This window comes from Anser cygnoides, chromosome 3 (genome assembly GCF_040182565.1).
Source record: "Anser cygnoides isolate HZ-2024a breed goose chromosome 3, Taihu_goose_T2T_genome, whole genome shotgun sequence".
Lineage (NCBI taxonomy): Eukaryota > Metazoa > Chordata > Aves > Anseriformes > Anatidae > Anser > Anser cygnoides.
The window spans coordinates 61,289,060-61,306,402 of record NC_089875.1 but is presented as its reverse complement, the minus strand read 5'-3'; the positions used below and the strand labels follow the sequence as shown (position 1 = coordinate 61,306,402).

The window sequence follows — 17,343 nt, the reverse complement described above, 5'->3', positions numbered from 1 at the left end:
TTAGTCACCCTCAGCTGTAACCTGGGCTCGTCAGTGCCGGCCATGCTGCTGGTTCAACAGGAGGAGTGGTGGGAGCCCTGCCGGTGCCCTTTGCCACAATGCAGAGCGAGCACATTGACTGCCCCTTCTGCCCTCCTCCTGATGTCACTTTCTCATTATGACATAATACCAAGCCACAATAGGGATTAACCACCCCCCTATAAGCTTATTATAGGCTTATGCAGGCTGTTAAGAGCTTGGCTTTACATGACATTTCTTTTAATGAGTCCAGGGATGATGTCACTCCTACAGCCATAACTGCATATCCCCATTAAGCACTAAAATTAATGTAGAACGTAAAATTGAGTTGCTTTATACAGTGTCCACACAAAGGTGTCAAAAACCCTGATGAAGTGCAGAGAAAAAAAATGGCTGATGATGCAATGGCAAAATAAAAACTTCAAAGTGGAACTAAAGGAACATTTCCAGTCCATGAAAAATAACCACTGCCAAGTGAGTAACATGTGGCGATGACAACTAATTGCATTTACTACGCACCTCTCACCTGCAGCAGCAGATAAACCGACAAAGGCTTAATTTGTGCACATTAAAACAAGAAGTGCAAGCAAGGAAGCAAAACAACCTATTCTACTTACCAAAATTTAGGAAGGGAGAAAGAGGAATTTTCTTCTAATTATACAGATGTGCAATGCATGGAGGACCTATTCGAATCAACGTAAGAACGAAAATTTGATTTGTGAGAACTTTGTACTAATTCTCAACTCACAGAATTTCATTGCAACCTTCTCACTATTATTAAACAAAACTGAATGTCTTTAGCATGGGCAGAGAAACAACGATAAGGAGTGATCGAAAAATAGTTAAACCAGCACTGAGTGTTTCAGCTCCGACTCTGAATTTCATCACCAGAAAACATGGCTAGGGCCTGCACTGACTCACAAAGTGTATGAAAAAGAGGTTCCTTAGCTGAACATGTCCACAGAACATCATTAACTGCCTTTCTGACTCCCAGAAGAGTAGGATCTAAGCCAATATATTCTGCAATGATTTCCTTTCCAGTTAGTACCTCTGCCTGCACTGACTCTGCCACTGCCACTCCATGGTGCTAGTGAATGTGGCTCTGGGAAATATTTCTAAATTCAGAGAAATCATGGTAATATTGTGTGGCCTAATGCTTTATTATTATTATTATTATTATTATTTTTATTATTATTATTATTATTATTATTTTATTATTTTCCTTTCCAGCTATACCTGCATTTTATGTGACTACAGGGTTTTCAAACAGCTATATCATAACAGTCTGTCGCAAGCGTATTGGGTGTTTCAGTTTGCCAGACCTGTCATAATAAATTAATTACAGGATGTTGCAGAAATGGCTCGGTTCCAGCAGCATCTTGCACAGTTTAATATAGCCCTATTTCCCCATTTCGATGTATTTGTGGTTAGATAAATCCTCAGAAAATTTACAGCTGCTACACACTAGTTTATTATACTCCCTGCCTGTGCAGGCGATATAAGTGCAACAAGAATTTGATGTCTTCTCAGTGCATAGATTTTACTGATACTGCTTTACCAGTGTGGAAACATTTTTCCGCTAAAAGTGGCATCTGCAGTTTCTGAGTATTAGACCTTGTAAATTGTTTGCCACAACCAAACACAGTGCAAATTCATTGGCCTGACAAAGTCCTCACACACACACACACACACACACACCCAAAGCCATCGAACAGGTGGCTGGAGTTCTGGATGGAAACTCCATAGTAGAGCTATTTTCATTTATGAGTACAAGCTATTTTTGCAGTCATCCAAGTTAGTGCATGTTCATTGACAAACTACAGCCATGATGGGGCTACTGAAAGCCTTGCCAGCTTCGCTGAAACTTTGAGAAGAGGGGTTTATTTACCCTGAGCAGCTTGCAGGACTGGAACTCTCAACATACGTGTCACCGCTGGAGAACACCATCCTGAAGGGGAAGGCAGCAACCAACCAGCACAGAACAGACAGCAGGAAGGATAAAACACTGTGAGTAAGGCACATCTATACATACAAAAAGGATCACATATTTAATTTTCAAACCAGCAGCTAGATGTTTGGTGTGAAAATCTCATTGCTGCTGTAGGTATTCTAAAGCGGATAAAGAGTCTGGAGGGGAATGGATCAAGGCAGAGGTGAGCACTGCAACAGACAACGACTAGAAAGGTGCCCTCTGAAGACCCGTGCCCGAAGCAGAATTAGGGAACCAAAGCCTCAGCTACCCCAGCAGCATGAGCTGGGATATAAGCCAGATACATGGAGCTTTCTGGACTGTAGCTCAGAGATAGGACAGCGCCAAGTTATGAATCGCTGGGAAGCCACAGGAGAATATTCTTCACGGGTTCTAAGAGTCCACTCAAAAAGCTCCTGTAAATAGCACAACATTTAAATGTATTAAAAGCTGAAGTGGTTAAATATCTTAATTTCTAAAGCCCAAAAAACATGACTGAAGCCACCAAAGCTCTGCTATAACACGCCTTCCCGCTATCTTCTGTTCCTTCTTCTAAAGTTCCAATTTCTAATTGCCACACTCTTGCAAGTCTCCCCCCCACAGTAGTTTTCTTCTTAAGTTGGTTATTTCCCTCTCTCAGACCTCCGCTTGTTTCTATTCCTTACATGCAGCAGGTTTGCTCCTAATGCACATATTTATACTTCAAGCAGTAAAAGTCCTTGAACTGATGCAATATGTTTTTACAAGTGCAGGTGTACATCCATAAATTAGTTTGTCCAAAACATTCTGGGCAGCCATTGGACAGAATGCTAAGGAAAAACACCTCAGTACAAGCCTGTACCTGAACCTTTCCAGCCTGCCTTTACTATTCAGAAAATACTCCTATCTCCTCCCAGTTTCCACATCCACAAAATAGGCTATACTGCACACATACTAATTTCATATGTGCTAGAAAAGGATCATTAAAACCCCCCACCACTCTTTGTGTTTACCAAACAAGTGTTTTTGCTTTAGTCTGCTCCCGCCTTAAATGAAGTATTTCCTATTCACCTTAGTAATTAGAGCAGAAGGATGTAGTGAATGAAGTGCCTCATTATCAAGTTTGTATCCACAGTCTCTGCAGAATGGCTACCATGCCGGCTATTTTTCATAGCTGTCTGCTTTCGCTTGTAATGGGCCATTGTTAACCCTAAATGATCCTGACATTCAATTCTCTGTCAGACAATTGGGTCCAGCCGGCAGATTTAGTTCACTAGTCAACAGAGACTTTCGGTTGTCATGTTCCTCTGTGTTCTCATTAGCCCTTGTTTGACTGCGATCCATCCCCTACTGCCTTCTGAATTAAGTGATGCTACAAATACAATTATTGTGTTTTATGATGTCTGTTCCTCAACTTATTTTAAGGAAAAAAAAAAATAAATGCAATCTGATAGCTATTGGGAAACACAGGAAAAATGTGCCATCCCTTCTTTCCTATTTTCTTAATTTATACATTCATTCTTCACAGTACCTCTGACAAATTACAAAAATGTAATAGGAGCTGTATGTAGTAACCACACACACATAAAAACTAAAAACGCCAGAACAATGAAAGACCTACTGTGCTGTTATCACCAGGCAGTTATAAATATCTAATATTTACCTTTTTTTAAACCAGTTTTTATCTGTGTTGTTCTAGCAATGAATTAGTATCACCCTGTAAAAATTCCTCAAACAGATGTTTATAATTCTGGTATTTCAAGTCATGGTTTAGGGAGCAATTTTGCAGGGCACTCACGTTTTAGGGTACTTAATGTAGTTCGTCAGCTTAAAAAAAAAAAAAAAAAGAAAAATTTCAGGAGGTAATCTGAATCCTTCTTGAATTCTTTTCTTCTTCTAAATACTTGTACAGTTTTCAGAAAATGTATACAATGTTCATTTTGAAGTGATTTGAAAAATATGTAGGTTGCATTGACATAGAAACAAGAAGCATTATATGAAGTTAAATTTCAAAACTTTTTCTAAACTATTATTCTATTCCAAACTGTTTATGTTTTATTCTTTAAAAGAAAAGAAGAATGCTTTTTAGAAAGAAAAACTTTAAAATGCCAACAGCAACATCTGAAGAATGATTAATCTCTCAAGAAAAACTGTTTTTACAATGAATGCATTAGCCATATTTCTGAACAAAAGGTAAAAACTGTAATTTCTAGTGTGCCCTGTTAATAATTTGTTGAGAAGTGATAATAGTCTGAAGGTTCTAACTTAAATACTGAAAGAACACTTCAACTTTTTTTAATTGCAGGTCCTTATTTTTGTTCATTTTCTGGTAAATGAATGCAGAAACCTCCAATACCGCAGTGATTTGGTATAAAGCAATAGAAAAATCCAGCCAACCATGTGGTAGGGAGTAAAAAAAAATATAAAAACAAAACAAAAGATATTGCAATTACAAGAAAACATTATGAAAAGTTTATTTTCAACTCCCTGCATTTTCATGTTTGGCTCTTATCTGATTTCTTCTGCTTAATTGTTATTTGGAACTGTGCCTTGGAAGACACTACTGCTGCCTCTCCTCTCAATTTGGAAAGTGTGGCAGAGCAGCTCTATTCAGCTTCAGAGCAGTGAACATAATTGGAGCCCTAGTTCGCAAGCATGAAAGGAGGTGCTGTGCCTTTGATTAGAACTACCATCTCTCTGTGGTGTTTATCTGAAGTGTTATTTCTGTCTTCAGCATCCACAATGCCAAATTAACATTTTACAATGCCTTCCAATGAGCTCCCAGATCTTGGCTACTGCTCAGCTCTCCCTGACGTGGAGCCTGATGTCACGCTCTGCCTTTCTTTTAAGTGCAACCCTGGACATTTTAACGAAACCTAAGATGTTGAGATTTTTCTCTTTTCTAAAATCTTTAAAACCCGCATGTCATGCAGAATTATGAATTTGAATATATTGCAAAAGTAAAAGCATAAGAAGCAAGTACCCTTGCTGGAAGCAGGCAGTCCCTGGACTAAGATAATTTTACAGAACCTATGACTGGGAAAGAGATGTTCATAATGTTCCAGTACACACACGCGTCCCATTTAGGAGAAAACTCCATACACATGCACTAGGCAAAGCCGAGCTAGGACTGCTGGCAAAGAACCATTACCAGTGGGGCCAAAAAGAACATTTGCTGCTCCTTTTTACTCAAAAGAAACAGGTTTACAGGTTTGTCTCGTTTAACATGTGCAGGGAAGGTATTAGAAAATATATAGCAACTAGTGCTCTGCATCTGGGTGCATTTCACACATCAGTGCCCAACATTGTTATTTTCACTTCTTTTTTTAATGGAATCAAGTGCCCTGTCTACTAAATAAGGGCTTTCTAATTTTATGTTATTTATTGCTTCAGAGGGGGAGGAGGAAGAATTTCCTAGCAGAGTAAAAATAAACTGGACATCATCAGCCAGAAAAAATACCAGCACTAACTGATAGAAAGTGTTTCATTTAATATAAAACAAATTATTTAGAATTGTAGATAATTAGCAAAGTTATTAGTAAAAGTTCACAACATAATACTCAAGCAAAAAAAAAGATTAATGACACGTACAGCTGAATAAAGACTACAAGAAAAAGTATAACAATACACAGTTTGATAACGAAATATTTCATTCAGAAGAACGAACACTTATTTGGCAAGACTGCTGCCAAAGCAGCCAGGAACTCTGACAAAACTGCAATGCACCTTTATTATACGCATAAAAATCTCATTTGAAAATATAAGTGCCTGGAATTTGCAACACTTATTTGGATTGGAAAGCATGAACAGTCCCACTGAAGTCTGACTAGTTGCATAGGTAGTTACTCAACAATTTGCTTAAGTGCTGCACTATGTAGTCCAAGTGAATATTTCATGTCAGAAAAAAAATAATAAATAAAAGCTCATGTTTTCAGGTACATTGTAATGTCAGCATTCCTTTGCAACTTCACCATCCTGAACACTGCTCTATTTTATATACAAAAAAAATAAATAAAATGCTAATTCAAGAACTTTTGTTGTGGTTGGGTTTGTTTTGTTCTAGATTACACTTTTGGACTCAATTCTCTGCTCACAATAGACTGATCTGCAGTCCACAGAAATGCCTGCTTAGCCTAACTTAGGATATAACCAGATGGTTAACATTGTATTTGTCAGTGGGATTCTCACAAAATATGAAAGTGCATTTCAGATTTTACCAGTCTAGTGAAGAGCTGGACATTCAAGTTCTGTTAATTTCAAGGAACCCTGATCAAAATTATTTTGAACAGGGTTACACCACTGTTAAGTCACAACTGCCACCATTTTGTGTATTTTAGTTCTTTGTTGTTGTTTATTTCTTGTCAATCTAGAAGCAAGATTGAAGTTGCATCATTCAAATACATTTCTGTGTGTATACTGAATGTCACATTGGTATTTGGAATTAAATTATGACTATACGTCATAGCATTCAGGCTCAAAGGCAATATTTGTCTTTCCACTTTTGCTCAAGTTCGAGCCTCTCGCTGCCCTTTTCTTCTTCTTCAATTCCACCCCATGGGCTGTAGGTTCATTTTCAACACCATTAGCTGTAACTGATGATACAGGAGAATCGAGACCCATTAAGTTGGTCTGATTTTCTGTCTCGTTCTTCTGTATCCTTTTCTTCTTTTTCTTTACACCTCTAGGGGAAAGTGGATATAAAAAGAGTAAAAGAAACACAAAGTTAGCTCAAATTTAGAGCTTTTTCCACACACAGCTGATGCATTAGAGCAATTGTCTGTCTGTCCCCCTTGAGTACAATGCTCAAACAGCTACAAAAACTACCATTCCACTGCAGAACAAAGACAGAAAAAACATGAGGACAAAATGAGACCACTCTATTAGTCTGCTTTTCAACATGTCATAGCACTGCTTTAAAAAGAACCGCTCATGATCTTAAAAATCAGCAAGTCTTGTTCAACAATCAACACATCATTAAAAATACAAATTACCAGTCTCCTCCAATCATAAAAGCCATTGCACTTTTATTCTTTTCTAAGCTCAAACATCAAAATACTTGCAATTTAAGAGAAATTCATGTTTTATTTATTTAACCATTGTATGGGAGACAGGCAGACAAAGTGCAAAAGATTAGTTTTTCCATTTGAACTTACCTAAACTATGATACATTCATAGAACTAGTGATTTTTATGTCTATTTGTGCTTCTCAGACTTTGTACAATGACAAAAGAATCAAGGCAAGCTCCTGTGTTTTTACCAGTTAGTGCTTCAAACAAGGGAACCAGGCTTGTCTTGCAGATATTGCCAGTGACTATGCAGATGTTACACCACTTCTACCATGCATCCCCATTCTTGACAGAAGCTGTAAATTTATATATACACCATACTCATTTAAATGTAATCTATCAAGAGCAGGTACTGTCTTTGTTTAAAATTTGTATTGCATGTAGCATAAACTGATCTTTCTTTGTGACCAGAACTATTAATGCTGGATGCTGCTGAAATATGTAAACAAGCAGAGGAATCAAGACTGAAGAATGCAATGAGACAGTGTAGTTTCCCAAAAAACACTGCTGTAAGACCATTACTAATGGTGATATTGTGCTAATGTAATAATTTTTATAGATTAAAATGTTTACATATTGGCCTTCCTAATGGAATTAATACTATCTGCCTGTAAGTTTTATTTATTTCTTTTAAGCTGAGCTGTTTATTCATGAAAATGTGAATTGCTGCAGCTCTAATACCAGAGCATCCTGAGGGAAAAGGTTCAGGAAGTTAATACCCCCTGCATTAGGATTCCTAGGACAAGCTGAAAAGTATTGCCACCTGAGGAAACCAGAGATCAGAATCATAATTAACCAGTAAGTACAATTTTCTACCAAACTGAGTGTTCATCTGGGTTTGATGTGTAATCATTGTAAATTTATGGAGAGAGCACTACCTTGTGCAGCTCAAGAAAACTGTAAAATGGGAATATATCTAGGGAGATACAAGTCTGTGCTGAGATGATATCTAATCATTAATATTCAAAGGGTGAGGCTACCATGCAGATTTTTGGCATAAATTTATTCTACTCAAATTTTTGAGAAGAGGTGTTCATCTTTTTATTATTTGAACATCACATCAGATGCAGCAATGTAACTAATCTTTGAGATACTTGGATAAAAACCTTAGTTAACATCTATTATATAGACATTTCTGTTTCTTCTAGAGTCTGCAGAAGACAGGTTAACTGCTTGGCTAAGATAAAAATCAGCTGCCATCTTGGATAATTATTTTCATGTTGAAAATAATTGAAATAAAAAATAAATTCAATTTATTTATTTCAATTCAATAAGTGAATAAATTGTTGAAATTTATTTTCATGTTGAAAAATGGTATTTTCCATCTGGAAATTCTGAAAGATAGGTATTCCATCAAAACTTGCCCTTCAGTTTCTTTTGCAGCAGGTACTGTGGTCATAATGAATAGTGTTCTTTATTAGGCAAACCATCAAACAACCACTTGGAAGCTCAAAGAAAGATACTGTGAATTGTGGAGGTGCAAAGTTTCACTTTTCCATACAGAACCTGCATACTTGGTAATCACAAATGAACTGATTGCTACAAAATTTAGTTACTGATCGGTTCCTTCTATGTATTAGCATATGACATGGATGTTAAATATGTTTTCATAGAAAACAGGAAGAAAATGGAAACTTTTGAATTGAATATTTAATCACAGATTGGACTGGATCTCAAGTCATGTTGAAATCGCTTTTAGATGCTACAATAGAAAACTTTTCCAGTTAAAATCTTAACTCTAGCCTGTGTGTCATTTTCTAGGTATTTCAACAAGCCAAGTGCTGTGATACTGGAAAACTGCAGTTCTGTCACAGCCCCCATGGGTCATGGTTTCAGGTACAGAGAAGTGACAGTTTTAATGAAAAATATGCAGCCATGTTTCTGAGATGTTTTACTATCTAATGTGTACTACATGGGTAACCTCCAAACAGAAACATGGAGCTGTCTTTCAAAGTAGTGGCAAAGAGAAGAATATCCTCTTCTCTTCCAGCTATTAAAACACAGCAAGAACTTATAGTCTCTTCTGAAAAAAGAAAACAAAAACCAAACAAACAAACAAGCAAAAAACTGGTGTTTGCAGTCACTGCTATAATAAAAGACAACTGAATTACATTTCATTGTGTTCTAGTTCATGGAAAAACATTGCAAAGTATATATTTTCAAGGCAGCAAATATATAACAAAACCTAGAATGTCTGGTCAAAGCAAAGCAAAATACAATACAACACCGTAGTACTGAAACATCTGTTCTTCTCCCTTTCATATTCTTCTCCCCTCATAAGGTATAGCATCAAACACTATCTCATGGCATCTTTCACTCTCCCTCACCAACAATCAGGTATAAATGGCTCAGTGCCTTGAGAGTTTGTGAAAGAGGCTCTGAAACACTGCTCTTTGTCCAGACGAGAGAGCAATGACATAAAGCACGACTTCAGATTGCCATCTCCATAACATTCCTACTCCAAAGCTTCAGGAGGAGGGAGTACATTCCAGCAACAAAGGCATGCAGGCAGCTTCCCTCAAATTTTTGAAATGCAACTGAAGAAGTTTGGGCTCTATTTCTTCAGCATGATACTTCAGCCTGAGCTCTTCTCAGGGTAGATTTAGCTTCCATTAAAATGAGTATTTCACATTTGACATGACTTGAAATTCTTGAATTTGATTAAATAATTTGTGATTCCACATTTTAAATCTGTGGTCCCTCGTTAATCAGTGTTTGCCTGGGAAAAGGCACTCAAACAAATTGTTTGCTGAAGCTCTACTAACACTGTCCAGTCATCAAATTTTTGATAATGGCTTCTGACAGACTGTATCAACTGTCACAGTAACTGTACTTTTAAGGCATTTCCTTCCTTAAGTCCTATCAGAATAGTCATGCTCAAAATTCAACCCTGAATTATACCAACTTATTACCAACTTATAGTCTTACAGTCCCTTTCTCATCAAACATGAGTGTTGAACTTTCCACTCACAATTTATATTCAAATCTAGATAGAGGTGGAGATGTAAAAAAAATCATTTAGGATTTACAGAAGTTAAAATTATATATGTAACTGCATCTGCAATGTTGAGGGAAGGTTATGGGACCAGTCTGGAAAATAATCAGTAAAATAACTTTGCTTAGATGACAGATACCTAAAGTGGTAGATAAAATACCTCAAGAAGTATTTTCAGATGATTTTTTCCAGGTACAAATGATTGCAATAGCTAAATATATTGTAGCAGCTCCTGTTCAAAATGTTGAGATCTTATCTGCTTACAGCACACAACAAATGAACACAATTTTTAAGAAATGCAAGTGTCACAATCAAAGATGGTAGCTTGCACCTTCTCAGTATGTGACCTTTTCCAATTTGTACTACTTTTTAGAAGGTGTAAAAATATTTTTTAATTTGTATCAATAAAGTCTAATACATAACAAAGGAAAGCCATAGGACAATCCCGTGTTCCTTAGTTTTTATTCTGATGTACATTATGGTATATGTTTTTGTTTGTATATGTATATAGAAATTGTTATTTCCTTCACATTTTAAGTGTGAAGCACTCTTTTTGAATAAGTATCCTAAAGTTACCTTCTTGTTTTGCTTGCTAAGACAGCTTCCTAACAGTAGTTACAGATGTAACACTGCAAATCATTTCAAATATTTCTTGCTTACTGTGTTGCAGGTGAGTCCCTATCTGTGTCATGCCCTGAGATACATTTCAGGTCCCCCGTCTTACTGATGACTGGTGACATCTGTAAAAGAAAAAAAAAAGCAGGAAGGTAGAAAGAAGAAAGACAACGGGGCCAACACATGTACATTGAAAACCCACCAGCTTCCTGAATAAGGAGAGAATATACCTCGTTTGAAAAATAATGTCTATCAGCCATAAAATGTTAACTCCTATGTGGTTACAAACAAGGAAACAGTAGCCTGGTTTAAAAAAAAAAGCTACTTGCAAATAGAAGACAGTTCAGGTATGTGTAGAAACAAGAAGTTATGAATCTGCTAAGCTTAAAATACAAACAGTCTGTGAAAAGTAAGTTATGTCTGCTACTGGAGAATGCTAAAAAGCCATCTCATTGCATAGTTTTAACAAGAGATGCCTAGCCTTTAAAAAAAAAAAAACCACCACTCCAGGTTACTTTACTACTCAGGGCTCAAAAGAAAAAGAAAAAAAAATGCAACTAGCCCTCTGTAAACACTCTTCTAATTCCATCAGGAAGACATCATGTCCCTTTTAGATTTTTTTTTTTTTTTCAGTTAGTACGAGACCTGAGATTACTGTCTTCAGGGACACCTTATTTTCTCTACCTTCTGCCACCCAGACCATTCACAAATGTCTTATATAAACCATACAGCTTAATTTTCACAGAGGACAGAAGCCAACACTACTGACAGACTCATTCAAAATTTGCTCTTTCGGAACAGGGCATACACACACATCCAGCCATGTACTTCAGGCCTCCAGAGCACCACAAACAACAACTGTGGAAAGCAGGACAGCACACAATGCTATTGGTGAAAAACTGTTGTGGACTTCAGGTTGACAGGACTGCTACATTCTGTAAGTGTCTGGTACGGTATGCGTGAAAGAAAAACAGGAGTTATATCCAGGCAGCTGTTGTGACAGTAGCAACTGGTCCCTACAAAGAAACTGGAGAAAAAGTGTCATGTCGTAGAGCCCGAGGCCAGAGAAAGGAGGGACAGATTAGATCTGGTACTTTCCAAAAAGTAATATTTTTCAGGGACTAAAGAGAAGAATGAGCTTGAAACTAACTTGGCCCATGCTTATGATTTTTTTAGTTCAGCTTCAGATTCATAGCCTACCTAAAGCAAAACCTACCACATTGTTCCTGAATTTCTCGGATGGCCCTAGTGTTAAAAAGATCAGCCCATTCAGTTCTGCCAAGCACAGATGTACTCATCTGCTTGTAAATAAGATGTTTAATGTTCTGGTATCAGCTTGGATTGCTCCAGGAAAGAGCTGGTTATTGACGTTACTGCGCTGGAAAGGCTTGGTAAAATATGAGCAGTATTAGGAAGGGAGTGCCATTCAGCAACTCTAGAGTGCCCGACAACAATACAGCATCTAAAAAAGTAGCTACAAAGTCAACAAGGATTTTTTGGAAGTAACAGAAAGGGGAAAAAAAGATAGTTCTTGACACTTCAATCTGCCAACTGTTTATTTCATTTTGTGCGACCTCATATGCAAGGTATCACTCTAGTGATAGTCACTCTACACAGAATGGAAACAGAAAACAATGGGTTGCTTCACAACCTTTTTTTTTTTTTTTAAATAAATAAAGCATTTGTTTCAGTATGTTGAAACAGAGTGAAAATACTCTGTTTTCAGACACTAAAATTTATCCATCACAGATTTCAAAGCCCTAATAAAAAAACACTTAAAATTTCTCTGTCAAGTGCTATTGTCCAATTTTAATTCTGGGTAAAGTGAGGCACAGATTAAAATTGTCTTGACACACAAATAAAGACTGTACTAGAAACAGAACTCATATTTCCCAAACCTCACTTTTAGGTCTTGAAGAGTTTAATTACTTTCTTAAACTCAAAATGGAATTAAATAAAATAAAATCTAGTCAACACAAGTAGTTTAATGAAATTTGAACTTTTTTGTCTTGGTCTTGCTCCCTAGTATTATTTTGTTAGTTTAATATTTATTTTACTGCTGAGTTAGAAGAAACAGGATCAAGCTCCCATTGACTTACTGATCATATAAAGCACACTGCCCACAACAACCATGTGCAAACATTAGTCATTAGAATTAGTCTGCTGAAATAACATAGTTTACTAGATTAATTTAGACAAAAATCAGCATATTACAATGTACTAATGTAGCATTGGCTGGGCTAGGAAAAAAAATCTTCTGTTTCACAGACAAAATTCTTGTTAATACAGCAATAACTTTAGACTAAGTCAATGGTACAATTAAACATAAAGGAAGAAATATAATGCCATTCATATGAAAACACAAGTGACTGATGTAAAGGGAATGACTCTTAAATAACTAATACTTCCTACATCATTCGTAACCTTCTAGGTGCTTGCCATACACAATAAGGCACTCCCTTTACTTGCAGTCAGAACTAATTTTTTTCCTTGAAAACCCTATGTGAACAATGCTGAACTAGTTTTTTTTTTTGATGTTCCATTTTTAAGCTAGTGTGACAATCTCTATATTGTACTAATACCATAATTAAGTATGGATCTTTCCAAAGTCCATTCTGCTAGAATTCCCTTAAATGACACTACAGAAGACTGACATCTCTTACATTTTAAAATACTTTCAAACACCAAAACACAGGAAATTATGCTTGTTTTACAGACAGGAGGTTAAAATACCCACTAAATTAAGCTTCTTAACTGAAAGTTCCTATGATCTTTCCTATGATCTGTTTTTAAAACTACTTGTTACATAGGCTTTTATACATTCAAGCACAGCATTTCAGCATGGGTACCAAGGAAAGAAGAGCACACAATTAGACTACCTTGGAAAAGCTGTGTTCAGCTGGCATGGTAATTAATGAGAATTCCTAGGGTACATAGGGACAGACTCCCAATTCTCCAGAGTACTGTTTGAATATGATAGCTTTCTTACCTCATTCCTACAAACTTTCAAGCACGTAATGAGGCAGGAACTGCACAGATACAAGATCTTTTTGAAGCAGATCTCACTGCCACTACCTTCTGTTCTTCGCTATCCCACTTATCTTTGCGTCCTTCTTAGCCCAGTCCTCGACCTACATTTCCCATCCCAGCGACGCAGCCAAGCAGTAACAGTACTGAAGGAATAGGTGAGGTGGGGGCAGATGCAAGAAGGCAGTGCATTAACTAGATGGTGCAACAAGAGGATGAAAGCAGCAGGAGGAGCACAGTGAATGAGGCAGTGGAGGGTAGGGGAGCAGGCAAGAGGTATACAGCTAATGAGGCTGTAGTAACACTTGTATATGGAGAGTGCACCAGGGGCATGCTAATGTAAGCAGCAGGCAACAGAAGTCTAGAGTATGGCTGAGGAGACTGCTTATCTCCTTTTCCCATTTCTAAACCTCTTTGACCTCTTATTTTGCATGGGCACATCTGACGGGAAGCTCTGAACACCTCTCCACTATTGTCAGTGTGTCCATACTAAGATTCAGCAAACTCTGCATTGTAACAGATACAGTGTTAGCTATGAAGTTCATCCACAGTGCAGAGCTTAAACATTCAAACCAAATTACTAGGGCTGCGTTTGTTCTAAACAAAAAATACAGTAAATATGTCAGATAATTAATATTCATATCTTGAACTTTTCTGTTCACAAGAACAAATACTGAACACAGTACAACATATGAGCTCCGTGTGCAGTGCCACCAGTGGTGTTGTTTTGTTGCCTTATTCTAATTCTCCACCCTTTGAAAAATACAGCACACCAGAAAGGCAGGAGACCATCAGCTCATCCTGAAGTTTCTTTTGCTTTGTTTACTACCACAAAACCAAAAATTGTAATAAAGCCTGACATGTTTACTGTATTACTTTCCTTTTCTAGAGGACATGCTTGCTTTACAGTTCATTTGGCCTTGATTCTTTGATCCTTAATACTGTTGGTGTTTCTACACAAGAAGTGACCAAGACAAAAAAATAAAATAAATGAAAGGCTAAGTATACAAAAACAGTTCAGTTCCTGATCCCTGTTGCAGAATCCAAAGAAGTAACTTAAGCAATAAATGCTCCCTGTACATTCATGGAAAGAATCCGATGCATCAGAACACACTTCACAGGAAAACCTGAAGCAGAGTGCATCTAAAGGAATTAACAACGACAAAGTCTTATCCTATCTCTAGATTTTTTGCAGTACTTTCCTCTAGGCTGCATAGAGTTGTTTCTATAACCAAGGTCTGGAGAGGTAATCTAACAGGTTAAGAGGCAGATGGACAAGATGGAATGGTGCAGGCAATCTGAATTTATTTTCTTCCTCTATTTTGGTGATGCAAGCTATGAAAGTAAATGCTCTAAACTTTCCCATAGAAGCTGTTTCTACAGAACCTCATCTAATTAAAGATTCACTGGATCACAGACAACAAGAACAAACATGTCTGTGTATTTTAAATTAGTCTTTAGGACATTAAACTCTTTTTGTATTAAGTCTATATTTTGTTTTCTACTGCAGTCAATGGATGAAATGATGTATACCAACATACTTTACCACCCCAGACCTACGTTGAAGCCTCCTGTCAAAATTTTTCTAATGAGTCAAGTTTGGGAGAAATGATTGTGACACCACACCACACTCCTTATTTCCCTCATCCTATTCTGTACCTACCCAAAGATTTCCCCATTAAATCAACAACTGACAGGAAGCTTTGCTAGTGGAATTGCATAGATTTATTTTGCCCTGACCTTATTTAAAATGCAATAATTATATATATATATACATATATAAAGTTCTCTAATATTAAGTACCAGCCTATCTAAACCAGATCACCATATTGTCAACCCTATGCCTAGAATTATTACCTCAGTTACAAGTATCTAACAAAACTGCAGTTCTGTGTACATCAAAGACATTGAAATGAATTTGTATCTTTCCCTTGAAAAGCAGCTAAATCACTGAAGTGTTCGGGACTATGCTAACATTCACTAGCTTCCGCATCTAGGAATGCTAGAGCAACAGGCACAGAGGACTTTGCCTTGTCCAGTCTTTGAAACTGCGAAATCCTGGGCCTGCTCACAGCTAGGAGAGACCTGCAGGAAATCTAGTGGACGAAAATCATAATTTTAAGTGTCACAGCTCAATACTGACAAATACTATCTCTCTGAAATCAAATCACTGGAAGACTGTTTGAGAGACAGCAAAATAAAGAGGAGTAAGAGTGGAGACAAGATGCTTCAGACTGAAGCACTATGGTTCAGAACAGGTGTTTTCGGTCTTGAGGTCTTGGCCTCTGGGAACTCATCTGTGGTTACAGCTTTGCATTAAAATTTGCATAAAAATAGTTCAATCCTCTTCAGAGAGAGGCTATGAGGACCCGAGGAGAAAACAATGGGGAAGAGAGAAGTTAGCTTGTTTTTGAGAGCTATCTTAACAATATAAATGTCGCTCAATAGTATTTTTGGTTCTGCTTCGCCAGTTCAGCGTCTCAGCCTGATTCTTCCTATCTTTAAATAGACCACAGTCACTTACAGCAAATGGCTATGGATGTCATATCATCCTTGACTTTTTCCCAGTAGATACTAGTTTGCTTATTAAACGAATAACTTTTATTTCAATAACTCAAATAACACTATAGACACAGGCACAAACATTTATGAGACAGAACTCATAGGAACCACAGAGGTGGTTTTGGACCTGAAAAAGAAAGAGCTACCAGCTTACAAATGAAGTAGCAAAACAAATGCTTAATACTATTCAATCTGAATAGTACAAGCTCTATTTTAAAGGGAAAACAGTATCTAAAAATAACAAACTACAGAACTAAAAAGATGAAATATGTTAAGGTCAGATTTTGCTTGAGGAAAATAGTCTATTCCTAGTAGATGGTACCATAGTAAATTTCTGTCAGAAGGAAGGTTTCTTCTAGAACAATCAAAACAGTTACCAGGATTTGCAAAGTTGTATCTATTTTATGCCTATTCAATGATTGCTGAGGAAGACTACACAGCAACCTTGCAGACTGATTCTAAAAATGCATGGCATCTTTCAGCCCAGAAGGTGTCAATGCCTTTAGAAGAAGAGATCTGTAATCACATTATACAAGAACGAAGCCCAGAATTATCAGCTTCACCATTCTAATTCAATTGAATATCACATTTTAGTGGGTTTGCAACCTCTCTGAATCTTCAAAATAGACACACATCTGATGTGTGAAAGTCTTCAGCTCTATTGATTGAAAAAAATTCTACCATGCTAATTTTTATAAATGTTTCTCAGATTCTCAGATCTTTCTAGTCCCTCCTTTTCCTAACAGTTGATCAGTCAATGAATTGTTTCCCAGTAACCTGAAAAAAGGCACAATTAGAGAACAAAACAGAATCAGAACAAACTACAAAATTAACATTTTTGATGAAACTAGCAAAGTTCTAGCTAGTATTTTTGGAGATATTGTGGAGTAAGTTTTAATTTTTAGTTATAATTAATGAATTGTGACTCCACAAAACCAACCACATTGAAAGAGCTCAAGCCCAGAGGAAAAGCCTCAATAGCTTGGCAGGTTATTTTACAGATGCTACGCTGTCTTATAACCTACTCTGGGGAAGAAGAGTGAGAACATGAATTATTTATGTGAACACAGTGATAATCTCAAAATTTGTTTAAATATACATACAGTCAAATT

The 17,343-nt window shown here is 36.9% G+C and overlaps 1 protein-coding gene across 5 annotated transcripts in view; it reads right to left on the bottom strand.

Annotated features, from left to right (window-relative positions):
- Positions 1-4,093: 4,093 nt before the first annotated feature.
- The window catches only part of AHI1 (Abelson helper integration site 1), a 97,994-nt gene continuing 84,744 nt past the window's right edge, over positions 4,094-17,343 (bottom strand). For 4 of the 5 annotated variants that reach the window (XM_048075691.2, XM_048075690.2, XM_048075692.2 and 1 more), the window contains 2 exons: positions 10,688-10,767; positions 5,090-6,647 (listed from right to left, as the gene is read on the bottom strand). In XM_048075691.2, coding sequence (XP_047931648.2) covers positions 6,419-6,647; positions 10,688-10,767 — 309 coding nt within the window. In that variant the 3' untranslated portion in view covers positions 5,090-6,418. Of the gene's footprint in view, positions 6,648-10,687; positions 10,768-17,343 lie in introns of all 5 variants that reach the window. The other variant, XM_048075695.2, reaches the window with a different exon arrangement.